The sequence below is a fragment of the Tympanuchus pallidicinctus genome, unplaced genomic scaffold (assembly GCF_026119805.1).
Source record: "Tympanuchus pallidicinctus isolate F22 unplaced genomic scaffold, pur_lepc_1.0 scaffold18, whole genome shotgun sequence".
Classification (NCBI taxonomy): Eukaryota; Metazoa; Chordata; class Aves; order Galliformes; family Phasianidae; genus Tympanuchus; species Tympanuchus pallidicinctus.
In genome coordinates this window covers 11,369,365-11,385,831 of record NW_026294699.1, presented here as the reverse complement: position 1 = coordinate 11,385,831, position 16,467 = coordinate 11,369,365, and the positions used below count along the sequence as shown (strand labels likewise).

Genomic DNA, 16,467 nt, shown 5'->3' with positions numbered 1-16,467 from the left:
CATGCATCTTGAGTTAATGTATCTAATATTTACACAGTGATTCTGCCTGTGTTCTGTGCTAATGTGGAGCACATTTTGTGGTAGTCCAAGCAGGTGAGTGAGGGTTATCCCTATAAATATCCCTTTAGATAAAGGACTGGTCTGGTGCTGTGTGTAGCTCTTGAGTCAAGAGCTCAGAGTTTTTGCTGAGGTGTGCAGTTTCTGAAAGTTCTTGTGGATTAATCTTGGCACCTGGAGACACAGAGAAAGCATCAGATGAGATCCAAAGGCGCTTGAGGAAGCTTGGCTTCCAGGCTGCCTTGTTGGTTTGATTTGTTGCTTTTGTTTTAAGGAACTGTTGTCTTATAAACTCGCTCTCTGTAGAGGTTGGGATTTGAATCACAGGATGTGGTTAAGGAGGAAAAAAATAATTTGGTACATACGATGAGAAAGTACTAAAGATATTTAGGTGCCCCTCACTGTTTCGATGTCTCACCTTGCTGCACTTGGTCAGCATCTTTTGCTGAAGTTTCAAGTTCTGTGGAATAAGAACTCTTCTATTTGGGCTTCCCACAGTGCCTTGTTCAATTCATCCACTTCTTGTTCAATTCGTGGTCAATGCCACAGTGCTGATAACAAAATCACACAAATGCAGAGCTGGGAGGAAAGGTGGAAGGGTATTCCCTTAAAGAATGCTCAGCATGGAGACTGCAGGCTCCTGTGACATGCACAGTCCATTCCCAGTCACACATCCCAGGGTGCCTGGCACTGCCTTGCCTTTTTTTGCAACGCTGCTGTTGTAACTAAGTAAGTTTATGACCTGCTATTAATTCCTGCCTTTTTTCTGCAGTACAATTCCAGGTCAATCCTTCTTTACACGTACATTAAGCTTTTTATTTTCTGTAAGTGCAATGCTCTGCATGTATTTTTATTGAATTTCAGCTTTCTGATTCCAGACCAACTTTCCTCATTATCAGAATCACTTTAAATTACCGTCTTGTCCTCCAAAGGGCTCAGAACCGCTCCCAGTTTGGTTTTAGTTTTGAAGTTTGCAAGCAGAATGGCAATTCCATCAACCGGGTCATTAATGGAAGTATTGAACAGAAACAGACTCGGGACTTATTCTCATGAGACCTTTCTTAATATATCCTACCCATTTCTCAGCCAACTATTGCTAACAACATTTTGACTTTTTCTTTTAAGAGATCACAGCAGAATGTGCCATATTTTTCTTAGGTTCTGTCTCTCTAGCTTGTTTCTGACAGGGCTGCTTGGAACCATATTAAAGCCTTACTTAAAGTCAATGTGGATCATATCTACTCTTCCCACCTGGCCAATTACACTGTCAAAGCAGAAAACAGATTATTTGGTATTTATTATTTGTTCCAGACAAATACATATTAGCTGTTCTCTGGCAATTTATTATCCCTGTGGATGGTTATATATTTGCTCATATTTTTTCCAGGGTCTTTCTGGGTATTAAACTTTGGCTTGATTTGTCCATAATTCCTTTGGTCTTTCTTCCTCCATTTTATGAGATAAAGCATTCAGTTTGCCCTTCGGTAATATTCTGGGATGTCACCTATCCTCAACAAGTTCTTGAGTATAATCACTGATTATTTAGAGATGGCTCCTGCTAGTTATATAGCACTGCAGGGCAAATTTCATCAGGCCTTTCTGGCTTGATTACATCTAGCTTAGCTAAATATTCGTTAACCTGTTCTGTATTCTAGCCTACATCCCTCCTTCTATTGTTGTCACTTTTAATTTGTGTTAAGTATCTAGTTAATAATCAACTTTTTTGTGTGAAGCAACCGAGGTGTCAGCCTTGTGCTCTTCTGTGTCACTTGTCTTGAGCTCATCTTTTATTCCTAATAGTTGACCTCTCCTTCCCTCTCTTGTGTTTTGAATATCTTTCCAAAACCTTTCTCGTTGCCTTTCCCCTTTATGTTCGAACTCACCTGCACTGTAGCTATTCTGACTTTGTCCCTACGTGCCAGTGCTGTCTATTTATACACCCCCTCAACAACCCATCCTGTTTCAACATTTAGTACAATTCAGTTTTGAATTTGAAGGCGTTAGTGAGGTCTGAATGCAAACATATTGGGCTCTTAACATCTTTTGTCTGCATCGGGATCATTGTACCTTTATTTTTGTCTCTTTTAGAACAGTCTGCTAACCTGAATTCCTCTTTCCCATAGAATTCCTTCCCAGGGGGCTCTACCTACCAATTGCCCCAGTCCACCTCTTTGAGGTTCATTGTCTTTATTCAACAGCTCTCCCTCCTCTTTTTTGTTTGATAGCAGAAAAATTGAGGCTCATGGAGGAAGCAGTTAACTGCCAATGTCAGAGAGAAACAGGAAAAATTACTCACGCTGAGTTATTTCTGTGATCTTTTCGAGGAAGTGAGGAGTTCTTCATAAATAGCTAAAAAACCAGCATGGCGTTGTAACTAAAGGTTGCATGTTTACCTTCATTCTTGTGCAATGTTCAAATCTTATTGCTGCAATGAACTTTTGAATCAGCATTGTAACCACCACAGCCAAGGTCAGTGAAGTAGAATCAGTGGAAAAACCAAGTTAACATAACTTTGCAGGCTGCTCTGTTATTCACCACTGGGGCTGCAAAGAAAAAAATACTTTTTTTCTGCAAGAGCAACTTCTTTTCCCAGCCTCTGAATTAATGTTCCTGCTCTGCTGGCTTTGTCCTCTGAGTATACAAGCAAGCACCTTTGCAGCTAACATTTTTGTAATCTACATCAAAATATGTTCTAGCATTTCAGAGGAAGATTAACAGGATGAAATACTGGCACACCAAGAGGGAAAACTGCTTGTTTGTTTGTTTAAATATTTTACTGTGGAGGACTGCTAGATATCTCCACTTCTCCTTTTGGGAGCGTTGCAGTAACCAACTTGAGGCTTAACTCCATCTTCTTTTTGGCACTCCATTCAGCAGCACCCAGCTTAGCTCCTTCAAACACTGTTGAAGGAAAACGATGCATTAATGTGTGTATATGCAGCTCTGTCAGTGAGCTTTGCCTGTACCAAGAGCTGAGCCACGCTTGCTGGTTAGTATTCCTCACGGTATCCTTGCGTTTAGCGTTTACCTGAAGCTTACAGCGAAAGAGTGTAGGAACTCCACTGAGAATTAGAACCGAAATTGGATGTAATCCATGTTTGCAAATGCATATTTTGATCCTGGGCTGCATTTGCACACTCGCTGGCCCTTAAACAGATAAGCAGTAAAATCAACAAACTGGATTGCTGCTCCGCTAGGCAGACCGTAACCTCCCAGTATCATTTGGCTCTTCCTAAGTTCTGTGACAAATTAATAAGTGTTTGTATCTCTGCTGCACCGCGGCCTGCATGAGCGGGTGCTGTCAGTTCTGAAGGGCTTTGTATGGTGATGAGCTTGAAAGCTCTTCTATATTCATGGGGTGTTGTCATCTTCCTGCCTGTTTGCTTTGGGGAATCTGGTGGCTGCGTTAGTGACCTAACGTTTAACAGGCAGTTCAGACTGTTGCCATTTATTGAGTTCAGAAAGCGTAGCTCATGAAACCGCTCGCAGTTGTGCAAAAAAATATTTAAGGAGACGCTAATGCAAAAATAAGCCTTGTTTCAATGAATAAATAAACCGCCGGGGAAATGATCTTTCAAGGCTTTTTTATGCAGTTTGGCTGGTGATTCACAACTCCGAACGACAAGAGATTTGGGACACCCAATGCTTGTAGGGAAAAAAGAAAAATGAAGAGAAGAATGTGCATTCTTCTGACTGAGCATCCAGCTGGTGAACTTTCTGTAAGATACTCCTACCCTGGAAAAGTTTGCTCTGATCACTTTTTAAAGATTTTGCTTTTGTCCGTAACCTTTGATATTGTTTTCACCTAATGCATATGTGACATCGTGTTGCTGTCATCAAGTAGGGGAAGAAAGCTTCATCCATGCAGCAGACCTCAAGCATACATTCATTTGAACTCTTTCCATCTATCTCTGTTGATACGCCTCATTTGATTTTACCCAACATTTCCTATCTTCTCCTCTCTCTTGTTGCCGAAGATCATCAACTTCATAATTTCAACTTTTTCATCTTGTGTTAGCCCAAGTTATTATCCAAACTGTCGCTTAAATACTGCATCTTCTGCATCACTCTGAAAAAAAGAGCAACGATGCTTATGGCAGAATGTCTCTTGACTGCCCAATTGTCTAACAGTGGAAGGTGATGTAGAGGATCACACTCAGACACAGAGTGCGTCTCAGGGTTTGTGGGCAGCAACGAGAGCTCAGATGCACAGGTTGGACACGCACCTTCAAGTCAGGTCAATGGGAGAAAACATCACAAAGCTGCAGGTTTCGGTCATGGAATCCACAGCTGTAGGTTGTTACAGAAGCAAAGATGAGTGTGTGTTTCCTTGCCTGTTCCAATGCATGTTTGTAATTGGCTTTCCAGCGTGGATGCCACCATTTAGCAGTAAATAGTTATCTTTCTATTCCCTCCTTACATTTTAGCTACACTTTATATTTTACAATAGTTTAGAAAAGAGAGAAAATCATTTGACAATGATATGTCCCAGATATCATACTTATCTTTTAATAACTAGATAAATCAAGTTTCCTATTCTTTTAATGCTCTCGGTTTCCCTGCAGGTCTTACTCCTTACGTCTTATGTCCCTTTATCAAACTTCTTTAGCCATCTTAGTTGCTTCTCCCTTCATCTTCCCTGCTGCTGTAGAAATTGCCTCAGAGCTTTTCTTTTACTATTTTTTCCTCTTTATTGAGATCTTGCACCAGGGTTCTCACTCCTGCATTCCACACATCTGTTTAAAAAAAAAAAAAAGATCATAATGTATCCATTTATTCTCCCCACTGCTGTCTGTCATTCTGTGGACTTTCTGAGAAGATCAAAATACATAGAGTATTAAAGGTACAGCAGTACTGCAGTGAGGCATATGGGGCCAGCAATGAGAAAGTTGGTGCAATGAGTAAGAGGAGGTCATTGGCAGGAGAACAAGTAAGATTAGTTCAAAGGCTAAGACCCCAAGGTTGTGTTGCCAGCTTAGCATGCTTCAGGAGCTCTGAAAATCAGGGTTTTTTTTAGGAATGCATCATTATGCACCCATGGAAATGCTGTAGGGATATGCCCAGTGCACAGCTGGATACCCTTGGCAAAAATTAACCCTGCTGTGTTGGAAGCTTTCCCTTCCTAACGTGCGATCTCAAATATGGGCAGCCACTGTGTACTGGGGTACTGCCATGAAGCAGCCCTGTGTCCAGCTGTACCCATAGCTTGCTGGAACCCTGGTGCTCTGAGAGCCAGGTCGCTCCCAGAAGTGGCTGCGCAATCAGGTTTGACCAATGGAGGCAGCTACAGCTGCTGCCCCACATCTCCTAGCAGCTGTAGAAAACAAAAAAAGGCAAAGAAGTGATGGGGCTTCATCCACAGTACCCTGAGAATCAGCACACTGAAATTATTACTGTCTGTATCCCAATTAAATTTCACTGCTTATGTACCATACAAGTATGGCATTCATTGGGGAGAGCATTTGAACTCTGTATCTTTTCTGTGAGCAGTTATGTGGCAATTGTCACACGTTCCCAGTGAAGAATAAATGTCACTGATTTTGTGTAATAGCCACAGGTAAGATACATTCTCCAGTTCCCATGCAGTGACCTTTATGAATGAAGCACACCAGGTTTGGCTCTTGTTCTCGTTACAGCCAGAATTTGGTGGGAGTTCAAACGTTAGCTGGGATATTAATTTCAAGAGAAAGAGACATCCTTAGGTGTCTGCATGCCCCTTTGTCTTTTGGAAGATGAGCAGAGAGTTGGCAGCGTCATCTCGTGACTGTTTTGTTTTCGTCTGCTCTGATTTGGATGTGTTGGTTGCCCTCTGCCCTGCGTCGCTTCATGAAGCATTTAATCATACAGTGCATTCAGCTTGGGCAATAAAGCCCCACACCAGTCCTGTATTAATTGATTTTGGAAGTTAGCAGTTGGACTGAAAGTTACGTGGAGCTCCAAAAGTGAGAGCCTGATTTGATTGCTGGGTGTACAGAATGGCTTTGAACATTTGGCAGACCCTCTTTGGGGGACAGTTGTTGCTAGTGGTGCGTGAGAGCTCTGGAAGTCTTCCTTTGCACTGTTAGATCATTAATAATGTATGTTAAACCGTAAGCTCATAATCATCAGGCAGGCAGGTTGGAGTGGGGCTATCATTTGCAGGCATCAACAGCATTGATTATTGAGTGCAGGAGGATTTAAGTGAGACCGCACAGCTTGCAGGCTTCTTCCTTGGGCTGCAGACAGGGACTGCAACAGTGCAGAACAGGAGGATGCTTTTATTGTCAGTCCTGGCATCCACCATGCAGTTATGGAGGAGTAGGAGAACTAAGAGAAAGGCAAGTGGAAAAAGCAGGGTTAAGGGTTAACTGGAGCAGCATGAGGGCTGCACAGGTGGGGCAATCCAACTTCTCTGCAGCTGAGAAACTTGGAGCTCGAACCAATGCTATCACATTGCTGCGTGCAATGAACTCTGTACCTTTGCCTTTCCAAAGAGGTACCAGTATGCTCAGGAAAGATTAAATGTTTTTGTGTCTTGTTGGGATGAAGGATGGAAAGCGAGATCTGTTTTGCTGCAGCTAACATCCAGCAGACCCTTGTGTGCACTGCAGTGTGTAATTTCCCCATAAGGTGCTGCGCCTGACTGCGAAGGGCTGGCATATAGCAGAGTTTTATAGCACTAAAGGAAGCAAATTACTTAGTTCTGGTCTCAGTTAAACAAGTAATTACAATAAGCTAATAGTCCTAGTGCTACAGCTAGAAAAAAAATCCTAAACTCTCTACTCTCTTCTGTCGGTGCCGTGATTTCAGGCTATCAGATTGCATATCGGCTGGCCAGCAGCAGCCCCAACAAGTTCACAACGGTGGAGGTGGGCTCAACAGTCCGGCAGTTCACTGCTACTGACCTCACCCCCGAGTCAGCGTACATCTTCCGGACATCTGCCAAGACCCGGCAGGGCTGGGGAGAGCCTCTGGAAGCCACGGTGATCACGACAGAGAAAAGAGGTAACGCTTGCAGCCACGGGTTGGAGTGCTTTCCATTGCATGCCTCTGAGTCTGTGCTGCGCTCACAGGAATTTTAATTACAGGCTGCAGCCTGTACACCTCCTGCTTCTCACAACATAACCCTGCCCTAAACCATAGCAACGTCATGATTTTGGAAATCTGGTGAGCAAGGCAGGCTTTTATGAGAGGCAGTTCTTCTAACCAGACAGGCTGTTGGGGATTGATTTTTCTATCAGATGCTGTATTGGCCATATGCAGCCTCCTTCTGCAGTCAAAGCTTCTCTGGTTTTTTTTGGCTTTTTTTTTTTTCCTCAGCTCTCTCATTTTCTAGAAGGATTGCAATCTTAAGAATGTAACTGATGGATGAATTGCATTGATTAGGGAACACAAAAGGAGAGCTGGAGATCTTGCAGAGTTTCTTAACGTGGCTCCTCTATTGCACCTAAGTCCTGACCCAATGTGTTAGCAATTCCTCTGGCCACTCATTGCTGTATACTCAAGCAGAATGTTTGTGTTTGGATTGTCTGGGATTTTTCTACTTCTGGCATCAGGGACAAAATTGTTGTTCACTGTCTGCATCCTCAAACAAATTCTGTTCCGTAGGGAGCCTACTTGAAGAAAGCAAGAGCTTGTATGTACTTGAATGAGTGTAGATGCTTAGATACCAAAAGCATCAAAATGTAAAAGACATATACAAATTATTGAAGTATCTGGTCTGCATCATTGTGTGTTTCTAATGCTCTGGCTCAGTTCTCCACTCTTAAAATGGATCTCCAGAGCTATCAGAAAAAAAACTCATTTTCTATTTGTGCATGAACACTAATTTCTCATTCGGAGCCAAAAGAGAGTGTGTTAGCAAAAAACAGGAGTTTAGACTTTCCTTAGACTTCCAGCTGCCATGTTCCAATGCAAAGTGCGTATCTGGACTCTTGAGCTGACAGTCAAAGCTACCACAACAGTGATACCAGCATCACTCCCTTGTGCATCACTGCGTTCTGTGCCATGTGCCTCTCTGACCCACGGTGCTGCCTCCGTATTCATCTTCATAAGTTGACCCTCAAAAATCACTGCCACACAACTTCTGTGGTTTATAAAAAGCACAGTTCAGTGAGAAGCACACCTCAGCAGGCAGCCAGAACAAACCTCCACAGAGTTACTTCAGCTACTTTTGGGGTATGCATGTATGTCCGGTCCTGGCTCTTGCCCAAGACATGCACTGTAATACTTTAAATAACATTTACTTTTAGATCTTAAAAAGTGACTACCAAGTGGTCTCTCATTTTGAATCTTTTCTACACTTTACCAAATCATTCAGTGCTAGAGCACGGATCTCCCTTGCTATTAGCTCACATCTCCCTTGATACTTACCTACAATATTGTAGGCATTGCCCTGATGTTCAGCACCAACAGGGAAGACCAGTGGGGTGCATTTCGACTTTTGTCCTTTGTGATTGGTGCTAAAATTCCCACCAGCACAGCTCTCCAGGTCATGTGCAGCTTTCCCATGCATAACAGTGCTGTCCTCAGAGAAAGAACCTCTGGAGCACAAAAAGTGCCTCTACTGAAGATGCTGTCTATCAAGCAGATTGATCAGCTCAAGGTTTCTTCCACCCTTGTCTGATTGTTGTCAAAGTGAAAGTTTAAAGTCCAATATGTGCAAGTTTCAGGAAAAAAAAACCTCTGCACCCAGTAAAAGTAAGCCCTCAAAGCTCAGAGCCTCTCCTTTTCAATAGGATGTACTCAGATTTCCCAGGCTGTTGCTGAGTATACAGTGGCTCAAGGCAGAACTCCCAGCTCCACTGCAGGAACAATGATCCCTTGCTGCTATCAGTGCTTTAGGGTTATCTTGAATAGGCAAGTCTTAACATAAAGTGAACTCTTTCTCTTTTTGATGGATGGTTCTACTGTGTCTGTGTGCATGCTATGAATCCGAGTCCCAAGGGATTGAGAGTTAACTGTAGTGATCCCGTATGTAAAGTATAGAGAGAAAAATATATAATCTTATATCAACACTATTAGTATTCTGGGTTGATAAAGAAATTTATCCAGTGCAACTATTCTGGTAACAAGTAAATAAACAAACAAGCCTGGAACTTGTATACATAACAATAAATATTCTGGAGCAAGAAGATGTTTACTTTCCGTTAATAAAAATGCGTTTAATGTCCTTGTCGTCCTTGATACTGAGATAAGCAGGCATAAAAATTCCCTTGAAAATCACCAAAATCGGTCCCTCATTCGCGTCCTTTGATTCCCTGTGTACTGCCAATAGAAATCTTTGTATTTTACAGTGATACCTCTGATTTACAGATCCCGAGCTGTATGGCAGCTGCATTCTCCAGAGATGCTTCTGTAGTGCTCTGGGTCTACAGAATATCCTTCAGAACAGTCAGCACCAGGGATCCAGGCAGAACAGAGCCACGGGATGTAAATGTAGCAAGAAATTAAAAGGAATCCATTGAGTCATATGGCCCAGCCTTACATTCCTGCACAAACAGCTCACCTGAGCATTTGCTCGTGGCTAAACTCCCATAAATAAACTCTTCACACTAATGGCTTTGTACGTACAGTCAGGAAGTATATCTTGCAACACAGGAGATTTTAAGATCTCCCGTTGGCAGCAGAAGTAAACCCAATCACTAGAGACCAACGGCAAGATCTGACCTGCCCAAAACTGCACACTGCTTAAAGCTTATCAGCAGTATTAAATCCCCACATGACACTCACTTCCTCTGATAAAATAACCCCAAATACCTGTCTCAGCCTGTCATTGTAAGGCATTGACCTTTTGCATTGTGCTCTGAATCGCAGGCTGCTGGCACCAAGGAATTCCTGCAGCTAATAGCTTACAGATCTTTTGGCACTGATGTCAGCAAGATCATGCTGCAGAGAGATGCCAAAACATACAGGAAATGTTCCGGAGGATGACAGGAAAACAAAGTGCTCGCCATACAGAGCTGGGAGGAATCATGCAGTCAGGGGTGCACTTATATGGAAACGAGTGCTGATGAAGTTGAATTGAATTGCTTCTCAAAAGCAAGTCACTGTGGTGTCTCCAATCAATTTCTGCTTTATTACATGCCACACATTTTAATCAGAATCAATAATCTTCATGATAAACAATTAAACAATTATTCCTCACTCTATAGAGTTTCTCTATTGAAATCAATGGAGTGCAGAGACACAGTGACGGGAAAGGAGATCTATATGGAAGCAGTGGGGCTGGCATGCTCACACCTGCATTACCATTCCCTGCCTTGTCTGAAAGGTGTGCTATTAATGGCTCTGGGGAGATCTCCTTCAGCATTGGCACTGCCTGGTTTGACATTGCAGCTTCAAGGGCAGTAAGTGGGAAGGGAAGCAGAGAAGGTGCCTGTAAGCACACGGAGGAGGTACTTGAACTCCATCTCTGCCTCATCCCCAAAGTGTGGTTGGAAAGAGCAGCAGCAGGAGCTGTTGATGGTCCCTGATCCTTGCCAGAGATTTGGTGCTGGAGTTCGTGATGGGCCATAAGTTGTGTGCTTGAACACTGCCACATACCAGCCTGTTCCAGCCCATTTCATTCTCCTCTTCATGCCCTGACAAGGGAGCAGCTGGTGGAAGAGAATGCCACGTGGCGCACAGCACACGGTCCCCTGGTACTCAGCAGTAAGCAGGGGTTAAAAAGTGAACCAGTTTACAGGCAAATTCTGCCAAAGAACTGTTGCAGTTCGAAGCACACCTGGGTTTCATTAAAGACTTATCTGGTTTGCTTGGCTGATGATCCTAACAGTTCTTCTCATCCTGCCAGGTTAAGATCCTTGCGAGTTTGAAATCTGCTGGTAGAAGGGTGTAGGTTCAGTGATGACCTTTTACGCTGGGAAATAAGAATGAGTTTTACTGCTCATCTTTGCAGCAGAAGGTAAAAGAGTGGAGATGGCTTTTATACTTCACGGGACGAATCCAAAAGTTCAATCTCCTGTGGCATTACCACTATGGAAATCCAATTATGCTGTCACATTTTATATTAGCTTGAATAGCCTCTCAAGGCAGTACCACACTGTGGTTCAATTGCAGAGCGCCCGGCCCCCCCCCAGCAGCTGACCACCCCCCAGTCCGACGTGTCATCGCGGAGCCTGCGGTTGCATTGGGTCCCTGGAAGTGATGGATCGTCACCCATACGATATTTTACAGTCCAAGTGCGAGAGCTGCCCGATGGAGACTGGCAAACCTACTCCTCTTCCATCAGCCACGAGGCAACGTCCTGCATTATTGAGAGGTACTATATGATCCCAGCCTAGCATATATTCCTGCACTTTCCACTTAGGGCAGATGCTTGCCAAAGCAGGCATCACTCAGGCTCAGTCTTCTGGGGGGAGGCAGGTTAAGGGAGCGTCACTGATTCCCTTTTGGAGTTGGTGTTACGAACAGCAGCTGAGAGATCCACAGAAGGTCATGCAATAAATCTAATTACAGCTGAATTGCAATGCATCTTTCTGAGGCCCTTCCTGAAAGCTCTGCATGGAAAATAGCACTTCTCTGGCTAAACCAAACGTAACTATGCAGTACTCTGCAAAACACAGCTAGTGAAAAATCCTTTCAGTAGTGGCTGATGCTAAAATCCACTCTCCGTGCTGCATTGCAATTATCTCTGTATAAGCTTTTCCAGATGAAATAAGAAACATTTTTATCTGTACTTTCCATACTGAAGTTTATAGATAGCATCAGAATGTCTAAACTTTGTTATTCAGACTTCATTATCTCCTCAGCAGTTCTGTTGTAATTAAAGTCCTTGTAACATCCACAAAAACAATTGAGTGTCTATGAGGAGGTTCTTGTTTTGCTGTCCATTTACTCTATTGACCAGCTAGTACAAATCAGATTATCTCTAAAAGGCCATGAGCTTTTGCATTCAGAGCATTCAGAGCATTCAGATTCAGATTTCTCAGCTCTGTTATAAAAACATCAGTGGCTGTGACATATGGCTGCTATCTCTGCTCATGTGCCAAAAGATACGAATACGTTGGGATCATTTGGTCTGACTGCGCAGCAAAAAAAAGAAAACTTGACAATTATATTATAAATATAAACCTGATTCATTAACCCTGCAAGTATTATATCCTCCATGAATTATATCCAGTATTTTTCCAGTCAAAACCTCTAAAATCAGCTGAGTCCTTTTGGCTTGTTAGCGTTACTAAGATCTCTATTTCAAGAAAGATGATCCGAATTATTGAAGTTGCTGTCCATAAGTAACAGTGTTCTAATAGGGTGGCACTGCTGAAAGCATTCCTCTCCCCCATGGCTAAAAGCGTTCTCCCCTGAATGTCCAGGAAAGTACTCTGTGTGCGATGCTAGAGCGCTGCCCATCAGAATGCATTATCCCTCGATATTTAATCATTCCTTACAAGTAGCTTTACTTGGGTTGTTGTCAGTGTTACATCTGCCAGCTGGTGGCTAGACACTTCCAATTAATCAGATAAATCCCCCATAACTTACAGCTCTGCATTTCTTGTCTCTGCCTGTGAACTAAAGGCAGCCTCCCCCGCACCGCCCTGCCAAGCCACGCCAGAAGGATCTCTGCTGAGGTTATGTCAGCTGGAAATCGCTCTGTGCATATCTTAGAGCACTGCATTGATAAAAAGAGCTGCAGGGAACCTGTTGTTACTGACTTTATTAAATAATCCAGGTAATAACATTAATTTAAGATTCAGGAGGAATAAAATGCACTGATTGTACAGCATGCTCCAAAAGATTAGTCAGAAGGAGGTGGTGTGAATTCTGGAGCCTGCTGCATCCTGACTCACTGCTGGCCCAGCCACGTCACCAACGTCCTCCGTGCCTGTCCTGGTCTGTGCAGCAGGGATGTTTGGAGGATGTCTTTGACAAAGCTTCTGCTTTGCCATGAAAGCCAATTTTTGCATCCCCTTGCAGCACAGCAGTCAGAGGTTGCTCTATGGGCTGCATCTTACTGGCTGTTTTTTTTGGATTCAGCTATGAGTCGCAGAACCTTAGACGGTTGGATGGGAACGGGTCTCAAAGATCAGAGAATCCCTGAATGGTTGGGATGGAAAGGACCTCATAGCCCCACAACCCCAACCCTATGTAGGCTGACTGCCCCCCACTAGGGTGCCCAAGGCCCATCCATGGCCTCGGGCACCTCCAAGGATGGGGTAACCACAGCTCTGGTCAGCAGTGCTGGCACCTCACCACCCTCTGAGCAAACCATTTCCCTCTCACATCTAATCTAAATCTCCCCTTTTCTAGTTTAAAAAATTCCCCCTTGTTCTATCAATCTGAGAGGATGCCAATGGCAGTGAAGGTGCAAACAGCACCACTTCATGGTGACCTCTGAGGTGATGTTGGTAAGAGAAGCCGTTCCAATGGCTTTTTTTGCCAGTGGGCAGGCTCCCCATCTGTAGAGGTCAAGGCTCATTAGGAAGCAATTTATGCTGGTGCATGGAGATTTCACCCCTTGGCCTCACTTTTCCATCCCACAGCCTGAACCCGTTCACCTCTTACAAGCTGCGTGTGAAAGCGACCAACGACATCGGGGACAGCGACTTCAGTGCCGAGACGGAGGCGGTGACAACGCTGCAGGATGGTGAGCATGGGGTGGGGACACTGCCATGGGATGGGTGCTTGGATGAGAGCCTGGATCCACTGCAATGTGTTTTCCGCTGTGATCAGGGTAAAAATTCCAACATCAAGTGTGGGTTTGTTCCTGGGAGATTGATAACAGGTAGTAATGAGATTGGGTTGAATTAATAGCAGGCAGCCTTAAGTGTCCTGCTGTGCACTCTGAATGAATCATACTTTCAGGAGTCTCCAAATGGAATTAAACTCCTTTTGATTGGCTTCCAAACTCTGCACTAACCATTATCTTTGCAGAAATTGAATAATTTACAAGAGATCATTAAAAATAAATGCAGTACCATGCATACATTTGAAGAAGTTTCTTCAATTGTTTTCACTCACAATCCACATCAGTCTGCAATACAGCAAAATTGTTGAGGTATAAGTTAGAAAGAGCACCAGGCTCCTGAAAACACGAGCATTTAATCCTGCAGATCAGGACTAATAAACTGTGAATGACATTGACAAGGCTTTTATTTTTAGCCTCAGAGATCAGCTTCTAATTCCTTGATTGTAGAAGGGCACTGCTTGAATGCAGAAGTAGCTCCAATGCCTTGAATGGGACTACCAGAGGGAAAAAGAACTCTGCAAAGTGTGACAAAGGATCTGTATTTACCCTTGGACTGGGAAATAGGGTAATGTTGGGATACACTTCTATATACAGTGCCCAGAATTAGTGTTTAATACAGCACAGGGAGTGACCGGTGACTCTGAGATATGAAAATAGGAAAGAAATTTGCCAAAGAATGTTTAAGGAATGTGATCTTGAAATTACAAGACCAGAGGGGCAGATCTCAGGAGTATCCTGGTTTAAATAAGACCCTGTGTAGTGCTTGAAGAAAACATGTGCCTAGCAGCCTCTTAAAGGCATTTCAGCTCTCCAGCTTCTCAAACAATAGCTGCTGTATGGTGCAGGCTGTAAGCTGTACGGTTGAGGCAATACTGACTCAGTGTTTTGGAATTTAAAATTTCATTTTTGGTTCTCTTGGAATTTAGCTACCGTGAATCCAGAGTTGTGCTTGGCTTCCTCACAATGCAAGAGGAAAACCCTGTGAAAGCTTCTCACCTCCTTAACAAACTGTGAACATTTATTCTGCTGAGCAAACCTGGAGCTGCCACCAGAGCATTGCGCTGCAGAGGGCTGTCAGCTCCTGATAAGCATTCCCTCCTTTGTACTTGAGCTGCTGGAGAGTGTGCAGATGTGTTACAGGCCATAAGCACAGGAATGGGTTAATCCATGGTAAATCAAGTTGTCCTGATTGCAATAATCTGTGAATACATGACACAGACTCCCAAAAGCAGTGGGCTTGCCCCAGCTGTGCCACAAATGCCATGGAAAATTTGGGAGCAATTTGCTCACACCTTACAGCATGCATTCAGCTGGTTTAACTTCCTGGTGAATTTGTATCCTACTGCTTATGAGCGGCTGCCGCTATCAGCTTTCTCCAGGTTTATGCCCTGAGCTTTTCTCACGTTCCTCCTCAAGTTGCCAAGGCCACAGGTAGTGCAGGGATGAGTGAGAAGAATCCGGCTTCTGCTTGGGTTGCAATATTCAGATCCCTGGCACTGCTTTTGAGACACAGCACATAGGAACTGGGATGGAAGATTTTGGTGAATTAACTTCCCATTTCTCTCCTGTTGTCTAACTGCTTTGGTTACCTCTTTTCCTCCTTCAGTTCCTGATGAGCCTCCCGGTTCTGTGCTGGTCACTCCCCACACCACTTCATCTGTCCTTGTGCAGTGGCAGGTAGGTAAAATAGAAAATCGTGGTGTGTCTCATTGGCATTGACTTGTTGGCCTTAATGGCTCATTGCAATGGCTGTTTTTCTGAGCTGGAAGGAGTGTAGTAAATTTGAAGGACTGCCGTTGCTTCCTTGTTTTCCTGATCTGCGCGTTTATTTCACTGATGGAAATTTCTGGCTGTTGCCTTTGCTTTGTGCCCCATGAAGGAAAGCTTGAGAGGGAAGAGTTTCTGCCAAGATGCCTGTGATTACAGTTTGTACAGATTCACCTGTCCTCTTATTGCATCTTTACACTGAGAGCATTTACCGGTGTGTAGCATTGGCAGAGATCAGGTAATCAAAAGCTCTGTTGTTCACATTGTGCATTGCCTCCTTCAGCTGCCAAAGTAATCAGAGGTGTATGCTGTGCCCGAGATCCTGTTCATACCTTTGAGGAGCATCACGTGCTCTGTTGGCTCTTTGAGGGCTAAAAAACTAAGATTTCTTCAAAGAAAAGAAAAGCAAGTTCCAGCTCTCTGTAATATCTCTGAGTTGGATATGAAAGTATTCGTGCCGAGTCTGCATTATATACACACATTTCCTGTGCCTTCCTTTATCTTCCCATCCAAAACTGGCCTCCTGGGAGATGCTGGAACATTTTGTGACCCACTGCCTGAGGCTTCTTTTTGTGGAGTAAGCATTAAGAGAGGGAACCCAGTGGGGTACTGCACGTTAACCATAACCTGCTCTGGAAAGCCTCTGCCCACCCCGCTCCCAAGATGATGTCCCATGCACACAGTAAAGATAGCTTTGGACAGATTGTATTATAGTGAAAAATGTGCCTAACGTGTTTACAGTACAGATGGGGCTCCTTGCATGTTGGAAAAAAATATATGTATGAGGGTCTGTTCATTGCTATGCAGCAGCACTTTAAAAATATGCCTGGCTGTACTGAGGGGATGCTGGCCCAAGTTCACGCAGCTTAACGCTACGTAACATCATTGCTTACAGCTTGTTGAGCAAATAGAAGACATGCTGAACAGTTTTACCAAAGGAGTTATGGAGAAATATAAATCTGTTGCCCCACCTC

General features: G+C 43.7%; 1 protein-coding gene across 7 annotated transcripts in view; it reads left to right on the top strand.

Moving 5' to 3' along the window:
• SDK1 (sidekick cell adhesion molecule 1) overlaps positions 1-16,467 on the top strand; it is a 359,812-nt gene that overhangs the window by 293,065 nt on the left and 50,280 nt on the right. For all 7 annotated transcript variants that reach the window (XM_052679608.1, XM_052679609.1, XM_052679606.1 and 4 more), the window contains 4 exons: positions 6,847-7,041; positions 11,098-11,299; positions 13,521-13,624; positions 15,333-15,403. In XM_052679608.1, coding sequence (XP_052535568.1) covers positions 6,847-7,041; positions 11,098-11,299; positions 13,521-13,624; positions 15,333-15,403 — 572 coding nt within the window. The remainder of the gene's footprint in view (positions 1-6,846; positions 7,042-11,097; positions 11,300-13,520; positions 13,625-15,332; positions 15,404-16,467) is intronic.